The sequence below is a fragment of the Lactuca sativa genome, chromosome 5 (genome assembly GCF_002870075.4).
Source record: "Lactuca sativa cultivar Salinas chromosome 5, Lsat_Salinas_v11, whole genome shotgun sequence".
Taxonomy (NCBI): Eukaryota; Viridiplantae; Streptophyta; class Magnoliopsida; order Asterales; family Asteraceae; genus Lactuca; species Lactuca sativa.
The window spans coordinates 358,436,831-358,450,710 of record NC_056627.2 but is presented as its reverse complement, the minus strand read 5'-3'; the positions used below and the strand labels follow the sequence as shown (position 1 = coordinate 358,450,710).

At 32.6% G+C, this 13,880-nt stretch overlaps 3 protein-coding genes across 5 annotated transcripts; all 3 read right to left on the bottom strand.

The window, feature by feature from the left end:
* Positions 1–1,371: 1,371 nt before the first annotated feature.
* Positions 1,372–4,733, bottom strand: LOC111891562 (uncharacterized). 3 transcript variants are annotated; one of them, XM_023887615.3, is made up of 8 exons: positions 3,990–4,733; positions 3,794–3,864; positions 3,508–3,588; positions 3,258–3,350; positions 3,034–3,153; positions 2,773–2,844; positions 2,156–2,233; positions 1,372–1,835 (listed from the first exon to the last, which is right to left on the bottom strand). In XM_023887615.3, exons 1-8 carry the CDS (start codon positions 4,225–4,227, stop codon positions 1,644–1,646), a joined length of 945 nt encoding a protein of 314 aa, XP_023743383.1. In that variant the 5' UTR covers positions 4,228–4,733; the 3' UTR covers positions 1,372–1,643. The 3 variants fall into 3 exon arrangements, with proteins under 3 accessions (XP_023743383.1, XP_023743384.1, XP_023743382.1); XM_023887616.3 differs by having other exon boundaries at positions 3,794–3,889; positions 3,990–4,730; XM_023887614.3 differs by having other exon boundaries at positions 3,794–3,867; positions 3,990–4,727.
* A 530-nt stretch (positions 4,734–5,263) lies between these two features.
* On the bottom strand, positions 5,264–10,704 carry LOC111891549 (dolichyl-diphosphooligosaccharide--protein glycosyltransferase subunit 2). The gene is made up of 19 exons (XM_023887597.3): positions 10,546–10,704; positions 10,301–10,446; positions 9,217–9,409; positions 9,043–9,132; positions 8,838–8,900; positions 8,689–8,758; positions 8,439–8,503; positions 8,155–8,209; positions 7,969–8,075; positions 7,756–7,871; positions 7,603–7,672; positions 7,337–7,444; positions 7,150–7,239; positions 6,898–7,043; positions 6,622–6,817; positions 6,351–6,431; positions 6,042–6,266; positions 5,661–5,783; positions 5,264–5,561 (listed from the first exon to the last, which is right to left on the bottom strand). Exons 2-19 carry the CDS (start codon positions 10,441–10,443, stop codon positions 5,445–5,447), a joined length of 2,058 nt encoding a protein of 685 aa, XP_023743365.1. The 5' UTR covers positions 10,444–10,446; positions 10,546–10,704; the 3' UTR covers positions 5,264–5,444.
* Positions 10,705–12,213: 1,509 nt separating this feature from the next.
* Positions 12,214–13,376, bottom strand: LOC111891565 (H/ACA ribonucleoprotein complex subunit 3-like protein). The gene is made up of 4 exons (XM_023887619.3): positions 13,221–13,376; positions 12,772–12,841; positions 12,657–12,699; positions 12,214–12,498 (listed from the first exon to the last, which is right to left on the bottom strand). Exons 2-4 carry the CDS (start codon positions 12,823–12,825, stop codon positions 12,401–12,403), a joined length of 195 nt encoding a protein of 64 aa, XP_023743387.1. The 5' UTR covers positions 12,826–12,841; positions 13,221–13,376; the 3' UTR covers positions 12,214–12,400.
* Between the last annotated feature and the right edge of the window lie 504 nt (positions 13,377–13,880).

Sequence of the window (13,880 nt, the reverse complement as noted above, 5' to 3'; positions counted from 1 at the left end):
AACCATTGAATACACATGATGTCTTGTTGAACATTTTGGGCAAAAAAAGACATAATCAGAATGACTCACATGAGAATAGTCATCATGCCCAAACGCTGGTGACATAGATGAAGCCAAAACCAGTAGGACCAATTCAATAATTGGGTTTACATCTTACCCAAAGAGCCTACACTTTCAATCTTTTGTCCAAGATTTACAGAACCCATAACTTTTACGAAACTTTTACATCACCAAGAATGTTCAGAATTGCTCTATAATTTTCATGTATGTAAAAAGGAGCGATGTGACGATAAATTTTCTATAATTTTCATGTATGCAAAACCATTAGGACCAATTCTATATGTCTCACTAACATCGGTTTTTCAGTCCATTACACTCGAACACATTATAAATTGTTACGTCATGTCTTGCCATATGTAACAAGTGAATGGAAGTAATAATTTTTGTTTTCACATTGTTCCGTATTATTTAATGTCTTTTTCTAATTTTGATGTTGACAGATTATATTCTTTCTGAGCTGCATATTCATCATTACATCAATACAAATAATTTGGTCAATGAGATAAGGATACATAATCATCATTACAATAGTACAACTCATCAATTCAATTACCCAAGATCTAATTCTGTCATTATAGCAGACCCTTGAGTCTTTGATAAAACACCTTTATAAAGCCCATAAAAGTAATTTCTGATAATAACCGATGGCCGACTTATAAGCTCCAATTATTTGTCATCAACAAGCCATATTCCCGAATCTTTCTTTAATTGCTTAGTATTTACACTTCGATGTGGATGGCGACAACTCTAATTGCTGGGGTTCTTTTATTGACAATTCAAACCCTTCAACTATCCTAATTAACCCACCCACACCCCTGAACAATGAAGTTTGCCAAGGTTTATGTAATCACAAGTTCACAAGGCCAAAAACTAAAAGGCTTACCCCCAAAAAAAAAAAAAAAAAAGGCCCATAGGCTTACATTCCTCAAATACCCAAAAAAAAAAAAGTTAGTTTATTTGAATAATGGATTTGCTAATTTCCTCTTAGATGCATGGCTACCAACTAAGAGTATAGTTTTTTTTTCCGATTAAGTCGTGTATGGATAATGATTTTTGTTTGGATAAAATGTTGACATAATACTAAATGACCATTTTACCTTACATTGAAAAAAATCAAATTTCACAATATTTATCAATTTTAACGAGAGGAGTTAGGAGGGAAAAAAAATAAAGGTCCAAAAAGTAAACGGTTGCTAACCCATTAAGTCATTCGGTCCGGATTAAGTCAAAAAGAAACAACATGCCCATTAGGCTCATTAAGTCAAAACGAAACAACCCCAAAAATAGATTTGCTAATTTCCTCAATCTCAATGAAAATGCAACATTTGGAGTCTTCTTAATTTCATCATAATTTTACAATTTGAAGCATAGGTTTCGCACGAATAAAGAAAAAGGCGACAAGATTTACAAATAATCATAAGGTTCACGAATGAGCATCCACCAACCAGAACATGAGCATTTTGAAATAAAAGACAAGAAAAGATGAATGAAACACGATTACGTAAAAGGAAAAGTGTATATTAAATATTAATATATTATATATAGGTAGAGCAGAAGGCGTAGCGTATTGTGTTTACCAAATTTCAATCCTTCACGACTCGAATGACTATGCCACCTGGCGTGTGGAGTGTTTTGAGATGACCAGATCCAAGCAGATCACGCAGATGAAATCTGATATCCAAAGGTGAGAAACGCAGACGTTTCTTCTCAACAAGACTCAACATCATCTCTTTGTATTTCTTACGATTAAGTAGAGACATCACCTCTTTTCTTCCCTATAATGCCACCACTCATTATCAAAATAGCAAAAAAACAAAGGACATACCACAATTATATTATCATATACACACACTACATGTCAAATACATATAACCTAATCTGATCATATTTGGAGCAATAACATTTACACACATACATGCTGGAATTTCTGACAAACATGGTTTGCATGTGAAGATACCCAGCAAACAAACACTGTGGTATTACTATTCCAGTGAAAGCAATCACATTCTATGTTTCTATTGTAATACATAATGACAATGTGATATATGTGGAAGTACTTTTTTGTTATGTTAAAGATAGATAGATAGATAGATACCTGTGTGAGGGCCTTGAGAAGTGAGCCGATATTTGGAATTGCAAACCAGTACATGTCAGGGTCGATAAGCTGACGAGTCTGTAAATGGTAAAATAGCCAAAATGAAAAAGATAATCATAAGAGGAAGATACTATATTATTCATCATAAAACAGGGTACAAGAAGAAAAATATCACAACTTATCCAATACTTACTATGTTATAAATAATAACTGCAGATTTACATGATTATTAAGCATGGCACAAACGTAATTCAATTCATCCTTTTGATTTAATACATAATCATATTTTGTTACATTTATTGACGATTACAGCCTATTGATTTAATACATAGCCTTAAGAGTATTATGTAATCTACAACAACATGAAAAACCCATCCATAACAAACTTTATTTTTGGGGGTGGAGGCTATATATAACACTATTCAATACAAATCAGAATATATCTACCAAATCTCATATCTTAAAAGACTTTAAGAGCAACAATATTTGAGTGTGGATAACAAGTCAACTGTCAACATGTCAACATTTACTTCCCCCCACCTGGGATCTAGGCAATACATAAGCTAGAACTGCAAAAAAGTAAATAAATGATAGTGAGGATCACTAAATTGACTTACCAGAAGACCAGCATTTATCAAAAGAGATATGTCCTCATCTTTTACCTTTCCTCCTATTGATAAAAGTGAACACTGCAATTGAGTAAAACCAGTTATAGTAAAAAAAAATAACAATAAACATCTCATGCTTACAACTGTTTCAAATAATCACTTATAAAGTCAATAGTCTAAAGAACTTGGTTTAGTAAAGAAGTAGTAATTCAACTTAATTTTGCACAAACAAAAATTAAGAACATCATCATAATTCATAGTTTAACTCACTAGCTCTTGATGTCCAATACAAGGTTCAGGCTTGCTATGGATGACATGGACTTCAAACCACTCAAAAACTGGAAGAACACTTTGCTTTTTAGCTTCCATGCTTTTCACAGCCCGTTTCATCTAATGATCAAAGTCAAGTTATAATGGAATGGTACTTCTAGATTGCAGAAAAACTTGATATGAAAAATAAACAATGTTTTAACAAAACTGAAGAGGTCACTAACCTGGTTCAAATAATCTTCCATAAACATTACAGCATGATCATCTTGTCCAGTATTTAGTTTGAAAATGCGCAAAACTTTCTCCCTCTTCAATGACTGAGTATAATGCAAAAGTTTAGAGCAATTCTAATACATATATAACTTCAACTATGCATGATTTCCCAAAAAAAGAACATGATCTTCCCAACAGAACCCTTTTACAGATAATGTATGCTCAAATCACATAAGAAGACATCAAGACAACAAAACAAACCTCTAATTCTCTATCAACTTGTGTCCTATCCTTCACACTGCTGTACAATTGGGATCGTAAGATAAAAGGCTCGACAGTAACCTGTAAAACAATAGTGAAGTAAATTAGGATGGCAACATCTGCAGTTAAAAAAATGGACAAAAATACACAAAGGTTTCTCCAATGGTCTACTGATACGAACACAAGAACTGCAAATAGATTAAGGCTCCTCTTTGATTTTTAACAAAATAAATATCAAACTGTCATTTCAAAAGTACCAAATTCAGCATATAAAAGTCTTCCATACCTTATCAATATGAGGAAACTGTCCGCGCATCATGCGAAGAGCAACCATGGTGTCGCTGAATATAAGATTATCTTCTACATCATCGACATAATACATCTATGATCAGAAACCAACCATTACACACACAAAAACACCGCCCTGATAATCATGTTAACGGACATTGATGAGAAAGAAAAAAAAAAAAAAAAAAGTTAACCTAGTGAAAGAGATTGATTGGAGCCTTGAGGTTCAGGTATCGCCTCCACTTCGCCTCGTTGTCTTTTCCGTGATGTTGACGAACTCTCACTAATTTCCATCGAGCGTACAATTTTATTTGTTTTCCTTCCTCTCTTCCGGTAGGGTTTTATAATTCGTTCTTTGCTCAAACTCCAGTCTCGTATATCGCCACTAAAAGACTCTTCCGTCGCTGTAAAAATTCGAGTGCAAATATTCATTGCATTGTTCTCACCGGCGACAAGTCACCCGCCACCGCCACCCCTCGCCACAACCACCGCCAACCAAAAAGAATAGTGGATTTGTCAGGGGTGGAAAAAAAAATGGTTGAAGGTGTTTTTTGTAAATAGTTTGAAATACCGTATCTAGCACAATATTGAATAATGACTCTTAGATTTTTAAATTAAGAGGGTGATTGGGATTTCATAAGTTTATCCAAAAAAACGTCTATAAAAGTGGAAAAAAAGTTTTTTAAAAAAAATGATCGGATTAGTTTTTATAGTTTCAAAAATTAAAAAGTTAATAAGTTAAAAATTGTTTCACTTAATTTTATCTTTTATTTATTTTGTACGCCTAATAAGTCATGAGTTGTTTTAAAAAGTTAGAAATCTTGATTTCTTAAAATCTCATTTCAAAGAGTTAAAGAAAAATTATTTTAAAATGTCTTCTTATATATCCAAACACTTTAACTTATTAATTTTTCAATAATTCTAAGTTAATAAATTAATTTTAAATGAAATTCCAAACACCCTTTAATTAATGTAGGAAAATTTAAAAAAAAAAAAAAAAAAAAAAAGACTCGGATAAAGTCATAAAACTATTTGATAATATGATTCTATCGTCATCATCTTAATAATCAGTTTTTTAAAATAGTTGTTTTCTTCAAATTACATTTATATTTTGACATCATTGATAATATTTTTGGCTAGATATTAGCACTTATTCGTCAAATATAGTTATTTTGAGATTATTGAAAGTCTTAATAGAACAGCCATTAGATTAGACCTTTCACTGGTTCATTTCAAACCTACATGAAGTGAAATCAGAATCTTGTAAATCTTTTAAAGTCGGATTTAACATTAAAAACTTTCAATAGGAAAACAAATCGGTAATGTTTTGTGTTGGGCAAGTCAAAAGACAAAACCCATAAATACATTGTATGAGGTAAATGACTCGAAACACTTTCTATCCAAAAAAATATATATATCAAAAATAAGTCCAATCCCATTTTTTAGCAAAACACTTTAGAAAAGTGCATACATTAAAGATACACTTTCAATAAACTTATATTAATATTCAACATAATCTAAATCAGCTCATTTATCGAAATTAAAATCTCTACAAAAAGACTTGGAATTCTTATATCTCTAGTTCATGGAATCCATGTGATTTTTCTTTCATATAAATTGACCAAATCACTCATCTGTTTCATTGTTTTTCAAGCGGATTTCACCTTGGATGATGTTGAAGCAAGGTGCGAAAGGGTCCTATGACCCACAAACAGCAAGAACATTCCTAAAACTCCCAACGCTTTCAATGTTGTGAAAAGATCAAGCTGTAGGCAGAAACAAGAAACTCAAAATTAGAACCAAAAACGAAAAAAAAAGTTGTTTGTGGATGATGTAAAGACAAAAGTCAAGAATTAAAAGCATACCTTCAACCAGAAAAGAATGTAGAGTACAAGAACGGCTGCAATACCACCATGGAATAGGATGGCGAATGTGGCAGGTGCTGTTGATGTAGGGAAGTTCTTCATGTTCGCACCAAGACGCGACAACTGTAGAGAAAAAGTTAATCGTATAACTTTTTCTTATGATGAAGATGAGAAGTAGAGAAGGGCATTAACGTCTTTTGTACAGACAAGAAATCAATGGCGAAACTTTGTCCCCTTTGTTCCATCTTTTGTAGGCGAGACAAAAATTTGGAATTTTTGTCATACTGACATTAATCACAGTCTTAGTCCAATGGCATGCCAGACAGACACAGTAATCCAGTACAAACTGTTATATCTTGGGATGATGAATAAAGGACTTACCCCGATCAAAAATGCAAGAAACGGAACAAAAACGAGACCCGAGAAAGCATAAGAGAGTTGTTGAGAAGGACGCTTCTCCTGTGGTCTGAATATGTGACTTATTTCTGGCATCGGGCCAAATCTTGAATACGGGTCAACAGCTTGGGGAGGCGGGCGGGTTGCCTTTTCGGGTACTTCAGGTAGATCCAAATCGATATGGCCAAGAGCTTGTGAGAAAGAGTTCTCCTGGAACATAGAAATTGAGCTTGAAAAAATGACTGATAAATAATATGCGGTAAAAGTCAAAAACAAGGATGAAGCATTTATTACCATGGCAGCATCACCAACTGTCAACTCAATGTCGTATTTACCCGAGAGATAAAATAATTTCTCAACAAGCCCAAGAAAATCCTGCAACAGGGAAAGTAGCATGTAGTGTCAAAAAAATACATAAAAGTACAAACTACTTTTTTACATTTCTATCAATTTAACAGCTGAAATGTCTAAATTGATAAAGTGGTGATAGTACAAGTGTTTTTCTTTTTTCTAACTAATTATTTTAACAAGAAACATGAAAATGGAAATGGTGAAAGAAAATGACCAGTGTAATCTCAAACTGCTTGCGAGAATTCCCCACAACAAAAATATGTTCAACTCCAGATTCATGTCTCAACTTCATCAATGCTTGGTGAGGATTGAACGGGTTTTGAAGTGGAGTTGTCAACTGAAAAGACAACCTCAGCTTTTGAAGATGGTTTGCTGACAACGCCACGTCGTTCTTTCCAGATAAATCAAGCCTAATAATAAATCATATTTTTTTTTAAATCATAATCAACGAAAAAAAGTGGAATTGTAAACACAATTAAAGTAAACATACTTGTTTTGAGTCTCTTCTACACTGTCGCTCTCGAGTACTTGGATTTTGGCATTATCAATTTTGATGACTCCTGTGACATAAACTGGCACCTTTGTTCGTCCTCCAGTTGCATATATTTTTTTATGTTCTGGATCTGAAAGCACAATCTACAAGGTACAAAATATAATCAAAGATTAAAGATGCTTTGTTAATAACTTAATATAATAAGGTAAATAAGTAATTATGGATATGTTTTTACACAATATGAAGTACCTCAAAAGCAAAAATATACTTCCCAACATCAACACCAGCTGGAAAAGCATCAAGGGTGTGGACCTCTTCTTTAGGGTCAAATCTGAGTTCCTGAAAAAATGGACAAGATTATAAAATAATTAAAAATCATGCATAAAACAATATATAACTGCAGCAGAAATGTAAGAAGAGATTTTTCATGGTGTACCTGGTTAATTATTGAAGCGTCCTTTGATCCAGAGGTGAAAACTTGCATGAGTTTTACTGATAAAGGAGGTGTGGTAGATGTAGATCCCAGTACAGTGGTCACCCTGACCTGTAAGCAAAAGCTATAGGATAAGTGACAAGCTAAAACCTAAATTCTAAATAAAAATCATTTTTAAATCTTTATATTAGTGATTGAAATGTAGGAAAAAGTCTATAATTTAACAATTTTTGAAACATGAAATAGGTCTAACAAATGAATCAACGCACCTTAAGTTTGTCTTGGCTGGTAAACGAAAGGACACTAGCTGGAAGTGATAAAACGAGAGGAACCAATGCCCTAAACGAAAAATAAAAAACAAAAATGTCAATAGATTCAAGAATAAATGTGTTAAGACTTAAGAGAAAATATTATTCACTTGCCTGTTTTGATCTAAGCAAGCTAAAGCATCAATTTGGTGATATAAATCCTTGCTATTGCCAGGGATTCCAATCCCAAGAAAAAATCTTGCCAAACCCAATATCTTGTCCCCTGGTATCTGCAAACACCCAAATAAAAAAAGAATTATAAATTTTAAAATTATGATCATAGGAAATACAAGTGGTGTCTAGAAATATAACAAGAATGTGTCATACATTAAAACTTCCGGAAGCGGAAGCGAAAGTTGTCAGCCCACGAACAACTGATGAGGTGGCTGAAACAGGACCTTGATGTTGATCATCAAAGAAATTGGCCCCATCATCTACAAAATTGTAGAAAAAACAGGAATCATGTATAAAATTATGATATCCCCCATGCTAGAATATAATTCATGCACTAACCATATTTATCAATATTTTCAAATAGCTTCACAGCATCCTTTTTCAGTGCCTCAATCTGCAAAAAGAAAAGGATAATTATAACAGATAAGACCCTTAATGCAATAATATGTCCAGTAAACGAGAAAGTTAAGAAAAAGGCACAAGCAGCTGAAATTTGCCAAAGTCTTCAATGTACATTTTAAACCAAGGGAATAAACTTGGTATTAGCTTCAAGATTGGTTTGCACTTATGTGGAGTAGCAATAGTTCGTATCATATATAAAGCAGAATGTGAAATTAAATTACCAGATTGCCATCAAGTTCAGATGATGTCAAAGTAATAATTCCAGAAAGTGTTTCAAGTGCTACTCCTGAGTCAAATAAGCATATTAAGTCAGTGTCATATAAATTACAACAAACCCTTACAGACTAACAGCAACCGTACTACAACAATCTGACAATAACAAAAAGTCTAAAATACATCTCTTTTGATAAAAGAAATAAATATATTAGAAAAATCATAAGATAATAATCTCATTGGGTGTAGGAGGCTTACCTGCAGCATAAGTGCTTGAGTCAGGATTGTTAGAGCTGTAACGCCACCTTCCATCACTTTGACTGAGAGCCTAAAAAGAACATGCAATGTCAACTTTATCTTGGAAAAAGTAACAGGAAAGTTCATAACACATAATATAGGCAACTAACCTTTATAGATCTGAAAATTCCATCAGCATCTTCAAGAAGCACATCCACTTCAGAAGTTTGATCCTGCATGATTAATAAAAAAGAAACCTTTTTATGCAAAAGTGACAGCAAAGTGATACTACTTACTTGCAAACATGGTCAGGATTTGATGCAAAATTGAGAAATGAAATGTTGAATTTGTTCCAAAGAGGCAAAGACTATGTACCTTAATTAGTGTCAAACCTCCTATCGAATAGTAGAAATCTAGAAGTGACTTTGCATCTTTGACAGAGCCTTTAAGCCTTGATGTAACACCCTAATGATATAAAACACCAAAACTTAAGATTCCAAACATTTTCAGATTAATTTGAACAGAAAATGGTTGCAAGATTAAGTATACCATTAGAGCCTCTTTGTTGATCTTGCATTTTAATAACGAACCAACTCGTAATGCATGATACAGATCCTTTGAGTTGGATGATTCTGAAGAAAGAGTATCCACCACAGATTTACAAGTGGAATCCTTTAGATCAGGTTTTGTGTCTATTCCAAGGATTTCAAATGTCCTTAAAGCTTCGAATGCTTCTTCTAAGCTGAAGCAGAGAAAACCTAATCAGATGTCTAAGTGATATATCAACAATTAAGTATTCTTGAGACTTAAGAGATGACAAAAAAAATCTCTCTGACAAACAAATTAGACATAAGTTTCGATTATACATGTTTCTGTATACTTTTTCTCAAACAGTCAAATACTCACACACCCCCTTAAAGGTCTCCCGTGAAGCTTGAACCCACAACCTTTAGGTTGATGAGTATGACATGAGCCCTTAAATATCAATCAAGCTAGACACTTTTCAGTATAAGCTTTGATGTGCTTGATGAAAAACGCACTTGAGTTTACCATATGAGGTATAATTTTCATTATAGAAGTTAAAGAAAACCACTGAATTAAAACAAATAGCACTGCAACATCCCTCCTATTCTTTACATAGTTCCCTAAGGAGATTAGATATATAATGTTTACTGAATCAATTGTCCCCCATAACAATTATCAGCTATATGTGTCTTCTTTTCCTACCAAATAAACTGTAGCAGTAAGAAGGACTATCAGAAAGGCGTTATTTTAGTTACCACATAAAACATTTTGCTTTTCCTCATTTTGATAAAGAACAAGGTTACAATACTATCATTTCATTAAATTTGATCAATATCTGCACTCCAACGAGCATAGGTGCATTACTGTTTATCCTTCCTTCATCCAAGAAATCTTCTCAAACGAAGAGCAAAACGTATATGCGACGTTAATAGTTATTACATATCCCCTGACGCCCAATCAATGATTAAGCTAACACTAAACAGAACCACGTAATCATACCAAATGAATACCAATGCAACCAATAACTACACCAGATAATCCGTAAATAATTCAAGTACAGGCATATGAAACAAAAAATGATAAGGAGGTTACAAGGGTTCAGGTCGACCTCGAAAATGAACCATCGGCACGGGAAAACAGTTCAATTGCCGCGGACTTGTGAGATTCAGAGATCGGGTTAAATATTGCAGCAGCCTCACAGATCGACGCTACTGCTAGTAGTAAAAAAGTAAATCCTAATTTCCTTGCCATTGCCTGTAAGAAAACGAGGAGTTACATATAATTCCGAAAAAGAAAACCGTCAATAATTATATGATAGAGGCATCTGCAATTGAGATTTTATAGGGATCGTACGAATTTGATCGCCGGTGAAGACGGAGGAGCTTATCTACAGAGTACGAGCATGTAACACCAGTTGAATGTGGAAGCTGGAGTCTTCCTCTCTGGGGTTTAACACAGAATAGCGAAGACCATGTAATTCCCGATTTTGCCCCTGTGTTTGATGTTACCGGCAGCTTGAGGCTTGAGCCCAAAAGGTGCTCCGAGCTAAATGGACGTTATTTTTAAAAACGGGTCGACACTTGAACATGAGTTAATCCACAAAAATGATTGATGGAATTTGCCTATATAAAAAAAGAAATTCATATTTTATTTATTTGTTTATTTTTAGTTTAATTTTTTAACTGTTTAAGTCGTTTGAAATAATAATGTATTCAATCATTTAAAAGTAAATAGGTTAAAGATATTATTTTTTTTATTTGGCCAAATTCCTTGTTTTTTCAGTTTAACCTCAAAAGATTTTTTTTTCTAGTTTACTCATTAAGAGGTTTTTCGTTTTAACGCAATTTATATACAACTTTAAATTCTGAAAAAAAAATTGAAATTTATTCATTTTAACCACTTATAGAAATTATTTTTTATAAGTTAACTATTAAAATTTTATTTTTTTTTAAAAAAAACTAACTAGAAAAAATATATTTTTTATTGTTTTTTCAAATTATATGAAAAAACACAGTAGTATTTCTAAAAGGAAAAAAGAAATCATTGGTTAAATAGTAAAAATTATATATCTTTAGGTGTTTAAAAAAATAAAATATAATGGTTTTTATGGTATTTAACATATTGATTTTCAACAAAAAGTTCTGCAAATGTAGTATAACTAGTTTCTTTATTGAATAATTTTTAAAATATCTAATTGATGTAAAATGACATATTATTTATTAAATTCATTAAATGTTTAAAAATATAGTATATAAAAATACAACATATGTATTTCAATTAGTCAAAAAAAAAATATTTATCATTTAAATATTTTATAATAATAGATAAATAAATAACATCATACTTAATATTAAATCTTTTGATAAAAAAATTATAGTATATTTTTCCTTTTTGGTTTGTCCCAAAACAATAGTCTATTTCTAAAAATAAATAACATTTTTACCAAAATACTTTCCTCATTATTACTTAACTAACTAAACATTTAATGGAACATTAAATGCACAATAAGGACAAAACTGTCATTCTATTATATAAAGTTAGTGGTGTTTAATGTTGTTCTTAATCTATGTGTTTTTTGTCTGTAGACAATAATATTAGGATGGAAGGAGTAATAAATATTATCGGTTTTGAAATCACTTCGCATGTTTTTTTTATACTTGTTCTGTTTGACCCATTTTATAGTTGATCCTCTTACCCACTTAATCCATTAATAACAGATAATTAAAATTAAACATATACACACACCAAAAAAAAACTACACACCTAATATTTCCAACCGCATATGGCATACACTCCAATTTTGCTCTATTAAGCGCATCCGCTTGATATACAATTTAAGGTTAACATTCGGATAATAGACTAATAAGGATTAGGTCATCTCAGTGTGATAAGAAATTGAGCCACAGATTGATCAAATACACAGATCAAACATTAACGAGTATAAACAAGTTGTAGGATCACAAACAACTTTTTCTCCTTAATTTAAGAAGTGCTAAAAATGATTACTTAAATAACACTCTATTTTCAGCAGACTCTCTCAATTCCTTTTTGGCTAAATGTTTTGATTTTACATATTTGACCCCTTAAAGATAAACACATCCCAAATCAAACAATTTGTCATTAAGAAACAGCCACAGGTACTACTAACAAGTTGTAGTAATTAATTAAGCTAACACACATTAAACAAAACAATGAAAGTAGCAATTTCTCAATACTTCCTTGCTGGTTTTTGGGTAGGCAGCAATCCAAAACGCTTCTTCAACAAAACTCTCTGCCTTGAGAACTTGTCATCAGGGGAAAACCGAGCTGTAAATCAGCCCAAAAGTTACACCACATAAACTTCACTAATGACATAATAGGCTGTATACTGTATTTGGACTATGAATGACATCAATGAAACAAAAATTGCAGCTTTTTGTCTAGTCCAATCATGTTCCATGTAACAAATTAGACAAGTAGCATACCAGGATGAGCTGATTGTGTGGCCAAACCAACGGGTGATTCTTTCTGCATAGAAATAAGGGTTCAAATTATTATATGGCAATGATAAACAATGAACTCAAAATTAAAGCAACAAACCTTGGTGGTGTAAACTTTGTCACCGTTATCATTTATGTAAAACTGGAGATACATTTTGGCTTTGGGCAAACTGTTCGAACAACAACACATATGGTTAATAAAATACCCAAAATTTGGTATAAAGAATATAAGTATGTTGAAGTGACACCTAGCAACTTTTTTCAGAACTCATAATTCCGAATAAATGAGTAACTACTAGTGATAAACAAAGGAAAATATAAATGTAACACGGAAACTAAGCAACCTATTGAGGAAAATCTATGAGACGATCAATAAAATACATAAGGGGTTAGCAAAACGAAAAAAAAAAAGGTACTGCGATTACATATACGCATCGAGCGACAGAGTTCAAGCAAATCGAAGTATTCGAAACAGAGAATGGGATCAGGAATCAAACAAACAGATGAATCAAGTAACCAGATATGAACGAAAAGTGAAAGTTCGTGTACCTTATACAACTGATAACACTCGCCGGGGAAGAATGCGCTCTGATGCCTGCAACCGAATACGTCTAGGGTTTCGTTCGGGGTTTTAGGGTTTTTGTATTTATAGCGAATGAAAGGTAAGACTAAAGACGCTACACTTTAGCTTAAATACACTTTTTCCCTCGTCTTCATAATTTTTACATGAAACCTCTTTTTTTAAGCGGTCTTTGGTTGACATAAAACACGGAAACATTAAAATGGTGAGTTTTAAAACATGAAAATGGTGGCTTACACAATATCGGACTTTGAGGATTTCCTTGCAAAAAGTCACGCCACTAGTCCTTATGGTTTCAGTTCCTTGCGCAATTGGTATTTGATCCTAACCCCGTCACTTTTATACCGTTAGTGTAGGGATATTTTTGTCTTTTTATTTATGGCTACCAAAACAACAAAAATTTCAACGAATCAAGACACCCACCAAATAATTAAACTCCTAAAATACTAAACAATTTTCATGTTTACATAACCCTTTTTGTCACATCTAATGCTCGATTCCTTCCTAATCTCTCAAATTCATGATGTAAAATTTATAATTCTAAACAGTTGTTTTATTGTTTATTGACCTACCGGGAGCATGTCGGTGGCCTGCAATTGCAACCCACTAAACACCAGCAAAAGACTGAA

What these genes read in the sequence shown, in the direction of transcription:
- LOC111891562 (XM_023887614.3), bottom strand. Translation starts at nt 4,227, where the DNA reads ATGAATATTTGCACTCGAATTTTTACAGCGACGGAAGAGTCTTTTAGT. An exon ending in TGATAAATGCTGGTCTTCTG is followed by an intron (nt 2,234 to 2,772) that starts GTAAGTCAATTT and finishes TACCATTTACAG; the next exon opens with ACTCGTCAGCTTATCGACCC. An exon ending in TTCTCAAGGCCCTCACACAG is followed by an intron (nt 1,836 to 2,155) that starts GTATCTATCTAT and finishes GTGGCATTATAG; the next exon opens with GGAAGAAAAGAGGTGATGTC.
- LOC111891565 (XM_023887619.3), bottom strand. Translation starts at nt 12,825, where the DNA reads ATGTATCTCCAGTTTTACATAAATGATAACGGTGACAAAGTTTACACC. An exon ending in ACAAAGTTTACACCACCAAG is followed by an intron (nt 12,700 to 12,771) that starts GTTTGTTGCTTT and finishes ATTTCTATGCAG; the next exon opens with AAAGAATCACCCGTTGGTTT. An exon ending in CACACAATCAGCTCATCCTG is followed by an intron (nt 12,499 to 12,656) that starts GTATGCTACTTG and finishes GCTGATTTACAG; the next exon opens with CTCGGTTTTCCCCTGATGAC.
- LOC111891549 (XM_023887597.3), bottom strand. Translation starts at nt 10,443, where the DNA reads ATGGCAAGGAAATTAGGATTTACTTTTTTACTACTAGCAGTAGCGTCG. An exon ending in AGTATATTTTTGCTTTTGAG is followed by an intron (nt 7,044 to 7,149) that starts GTACTTCATATT and finishes TGTACCTTGTAG; the next exon opens with ATTGTGCTTTCAGATCCAGA. An exon ending in TTCTTGCATTTTTGATCGGG is followed by an intron (nt 5,784 to 6,041) that starts GTAAGTCCTTTA and finishes TTTTCTCTACAG; the next exon opens with TTGTCGCGTCTTGGTGCGAA.